Here is a 4425-nt window from a genome sequence, read left to right on the forward strand (position 1 = left end):
ATTTTGGGTTAAAGATTTTATTTTATAAAAGATGATTAAATTAATTATTTTAGATTTTAAATTAGAAAGAATTATTTGAACGCATTAGTATATTGATGAATAAAGTTTGTGTTTTTAAAGTAATTTTACGATATTATATTTTTAACCCTAAATTATTATAATGTTCTAAAGGTTTTGTGAAATTTTTATGCTAGCAATGCAAGTTTTTTTAACCATAACTCTGAAATTAGCTACACACACTTAACAGTCAACACTCCCTCACAACCGTCTCTTCCTTACGCACACAGGCACTCTTTCTTATTGCCACTCATGAGGGAGGGAGAGAGAGAGAGAGGCGTTGTCTGGCCCCATCTTACCTCCGTCGCCACTAATCCACTACCGATGTTGCCAGGGATTCTCACCACTGGTGTTGCCGTCACATGTAGGTGAGAGAGAAAACAAGAATGTAAGCGGAGAGAGAAAGGGCATCGCGAGGTAGTTCTGCTGCCGTTGAGCCCCCTCCGCCGCTACCACCGTCGATTATCACTAGAGAACGTGTCACTGAGCCTCTGCTCACTGAAAAACAGTGTTGTTATTGCTGGAGAGGGGTGCCATAGTTACCATTCCGGTTTTGTTGCACCTCACCCATGTTTCTGTTTATCTCTGTCCTCTATCCAACCTTTGTCAGAGCCCTCTATTGCCGGGAAAGCACCACACACTACAAGAAAAAGACCCATTCAGGTACACTTGAAAAGTGTAGCCAAAAGTGAAAAAAAATGATGCCTTAGGCTACAGCTACGCTTTCTGGGCTACGGCTACGCTTTTTGGGGTGATTCCTATTCGGCCGTTGCCTATTCTCAAAGGCTACGCTTTTCTGCACCAAGGGCTACGCTTTTGGCGTTTGGAAATAGGGTGCGCTTTTCAAGTGATGCTGTCCATGATCAAAGGCTACGCTTTTCAGCTTCCATTTTTGCCAGAATAGGCTACGCTTTTAAACGCTACTGCATCACCTGTAAAGCGTAACCACATTATATACCATTGCTACTTTTTATAAGTGTAGCCTTAGGTCCTTTGTTTTTTTTTTTTTGTAAACTATAGCTACTATATATAAGTGTAGCCTTAGGTCTCTCATTGTATTCTTAAACAAGATTTAGGTTGCCATAATAAATTAGTAGCCATAAAATCTTCTATTTGGGAATAATAAATTATTTCTCTAAAAATAAATTACTTCAAACATAAGATCTTTTATCTGGGAATAATACAAATTAGCAGCCATCATTCTAACTAGTAAAGAAACATCCCTTATCACTTCAGGAGTCACTCTCTGATTACCCGCTCATTTATCCCTATGTTCTTCATTTATCGTGGAAGTTTCTCATTTCTGCTCTTATCTCATCTTGTGGTGTTGGAGTTCTCCTGATTTCGTCCGCTCAAAATACAACTTGAATCTACACAAACAAAAGTTACATAAGAAGCTTATCGGAGATATAATTCTCTGCAGAACAACTTCAAACACAGATGATTAATAAAAATGCTTCACCATGTGAGAAAATGAATCTTGGAATTACTTTAGTTGTCTTTGTTTCTTTTTTTAATTCTTCAACCATTCTAAGTAATTAAAAATGTTGTTCTCTTAACGTCCAGATACAACATTCAAAAGTGGTTACATTGGTTTAATAGAGAACTTGGCTATGGCTTGAGAACAACAAGCACCACAAAAATCTGAAACTATTTATGTTGACCTAACTTAGAATTTTAGGAACATGAAGCTCAAATCAAAACACATGGAATTAGTTAACAGATAGAGTGAAGAGGAGGTACCTGTCACAAATTTAAACCTATTCCATCATGGATGCCATTCTTTGCTGATCAGCTTCTAGAAGTGATTCCAAACTAGCTAACATGCTCTTATCCATGATTCAACCAGGGATTTTGGAGAAGAAACTCAAACCCAAGGAATGAAATTGAAACCAGTTAACTAATAATAATATAGGATAAAACTAAAGACCAGAAAGAAATAGAAAACAAAAAAAATTTAACTAAAGATGAAGCAAAATTTTGTGTAGAAGATGAAGCTAAAGACCTTGTAGTTCTTCTCGGAATTTGTGCAGCTTCCTCTGAATTCATGTTTCCTCTGATAAAATCAACAATGGAATCATCATGATTGCTCCCTACCTCACCTGCACGAAGCGAATCAATTATAAATTGTGGTTAGACTACAAGATCGTAACTAAAAAATAGAGTTTAAATTCTATGCATCCTTCAACATAAAACACTTTTACATTAAAATCCAATCTGGTGCTACCACGTAAATATCTAGTTAACATAGTTGTAACCCTTTCATGAAATTTTTATGAATTTTTGTCCTCATCAACCATAATAATCAATTAAAACCACACATTAGTGTTAAAAAAACACAAACTAACATTCAAATACAAATTATAGCAAAATATCTCTATCTATGTTGTTTGTTCCTAGTTTACCGAAATCAATCTCACCAGCTTCAAATGGTAGAGGTACCCCATCAATCAAAACTCCCTTTCCATTACTTTCCATGCTGACCTAATTTCAAACAAGTAGGAAAATATAAGAACAGAGAAAATAACAATAAAGTGCTTGAGGCTTTAAATCACAAGGCTATACTAAACAAACCTGTTGAATGTGTGGGGCAAGCTTCTCCAAGACTTGAGAATAAATATGCATTGTGTGCCGAGTAGCTATGCAGTGTTCATACAAACTCGAGCAATATGTGGACTAATAAGAGGAAACAAAATCAGACATATTTTTTCTTTTTCTTTTCTTTCTATTTTTTTCTTCTTTTGTTTTTCATATATATATTTTCTTTTTCTTTATCATTCATTTTTCTTTCTTTCTTTTTTTTTCAAACTAAAATATATATAAGAGCATCAATGCATATGGTTTTACATTTAATTAACATATGAGTATGTACTTAATTCCCAAATATAGAAATACAAAACCGAGTTTTCCACACTTGAATGACATACACACACTAGCCTAAGCTAATCAAAGATCCAAATTAAGAACATTTATTATTTTTCACTTCAAGGCTTGTAATGTGCTAAAATTAAGAACAAAGTGGGTTAATTATAGGCTCAAAGTTGGCTAATAAAGGTTGATAAAAGGTAGGCTATTTGGGTGAGTGAGCTAATGAAACAATGACCTCAATGATATAAGTGCATGAATACAAGGAATAATGGACATATAGAATTAAACAAATTAAAAATTACAATCATAGAAAGAGAATAATGCACACAAGAATGGAAATAAGTGGTTATATGATGTAACCACGCCATTAGGCTCAAAACTCACAAGCTTGTGTTCTTAGCTCAAAGCATGTTCCACAACATATATAATTCAAGCAATTTCAATAAAAATTTTTCACTCAAATAAATTGAAATGTCAATGCCCTATAGATAATTTTCTCAAAAAATTTCATTATTTTGACTAAGCTTATTATGTATGTATATGCAAAAATAAGAAAATGCAAGTAAAAATCCTAGAAGACCTAAAATTGAAATGCAAAAGTGTTGGAATTAGAAACTTGTCACCCAAGAATGCGGACTGGTCGGACGACCTCCTCACACTTAAAAGTTTGCACCGTCCTCGGTGCATCCAAAGATGAGCAAGGGGGTACGGCGACTTTCCGAGTTGCTACCTTCAGCTGGTAGGTCAACCGGTGCTGCGTGTTCTTTCTCCCGCTTCCATTTTTGCTTGTGGTGCATCATTCACGAAAAACAGAAAACAACACCATAAAATGAGAAAATGCAAAGCAAAGAAGCGTAAATTATTGGAATGAGGTAAATCACTAGAATGGGGTGAGTGAATTAGTGTGACATGGGTCAAAGTAAGTGTGCATTCTACGTTGCGCGCGGCTTAAGACATACACTAGCATGAAAGGCAATGTCACAAAAGAAGCATGCACGTCACTCATCCTAGTGTGCTTGAGATGCTCTAAACTTGTGGGTTAAAACAACCAAACAAGCAATAAAGAAGCATGAAAGCATTCAAGCTAAAAACATATGGATGCATATGTTCAATTGGCACAATGCATTAAGATAAATGTACAACATCCATCAATTAATTGCCTAATCAAAGAAAAGAGTTCAAATCACATGGTGGCCAAATCATGCAATTCAAAAAGGTTGAACAAGCTTTAAAGGCAATGTTATATGAACTTGGTGTTCACAAAGGTTGAACATGAAAAATTCAAAACTAAGTAATAAATTGTAACCTCAACAAAGAATCCAACAATGACAATTAACATAATGATGTTAAACAAACATCCCATTTAGTACTCAGCAGCAATACACATTAAACAAGATGAATAATCCAACACTTATAAGGAAAAACAAAAATTAAAATAAAAAATAAACTAACTAACTAATTATCTAACTGAAAGAAATAGTTATGGATGGTGTTTGGTAG

General features: G+C 34.7%; 1 protein-coding gene across 2 annotated transcripts; it reads right to left on the bottom strand.

Annotated features, from left to right (window-relative positions):
- On the bottom strand, positions 1396–2754 carry LOC107648309. Of its 2 annotated transcripts, XR_002349803.1 has the most exons (4): positions 2632–2754; positions 2478–2541; positions 1801–2159; positions 1396–1427 (listed from the first exon to the last, which is right to left on the bottom strand). XR_002349803.1 is itself a non-coding variant. In XM_021105813.1 (3 exons), the coding sequence occupies exons 1-3, from the start codon at positions 2680–2682 to the stop codon at positions 1954–1956; spliced, it is 321 nt and encodes a 106-aa protein (XP_020961472.1). In that variant the 5' UTR covers positions 2683–2754; the 3' UTR covers positions 1738–1953. The 2 variants fall into 2 exon arrangements, 1 of the variants encoding a protein (XP_020961472.1); XM_021105813.1 differs by lacking the exon at positions 1396–1427 and having other exon boundaries at positions 1738–2159.

Source organism: Arachis ipaensis, chromosome B06 (genome assembly GCF_000816755.2).
Source record: "Arachis ipaensis cultivar K30076 chromosome B06, Araip1.1, whole genome shotgun sequence".
Lineage (NCBI taxonomy): Eukaryota > Viridiplantae > Streptophyta > Magnoliopsida > Fabales > Fabaceae > Arachis > Arachis ipaensis.

Excerpts from the sequence above, each read along its gene's own strand:
- LOC107648309 (XM_021105813.1), bottom strand. The coding sequence starts at position 2,682 with ATGCATATTTATTCTCAAGTCTTGGAGAAGCTTGCCCCACACATTCAA. Across the intron at positions 2,542-2,631 it reads TTGCCCCACACATTCAACAG|GTCAGCATGGAAAGTAATGG; the intron begins GTTTGTTTAGTA and ends GTTTGAAATTAG. Across the intron at positions 2,160-2,477 it reads ACCTCTACCATTTGAAGCTG|GTGAGGTAGGGAGCAATCAT; the intron begins GTGAGATTGATT and ends CGCTTCGTGCAG.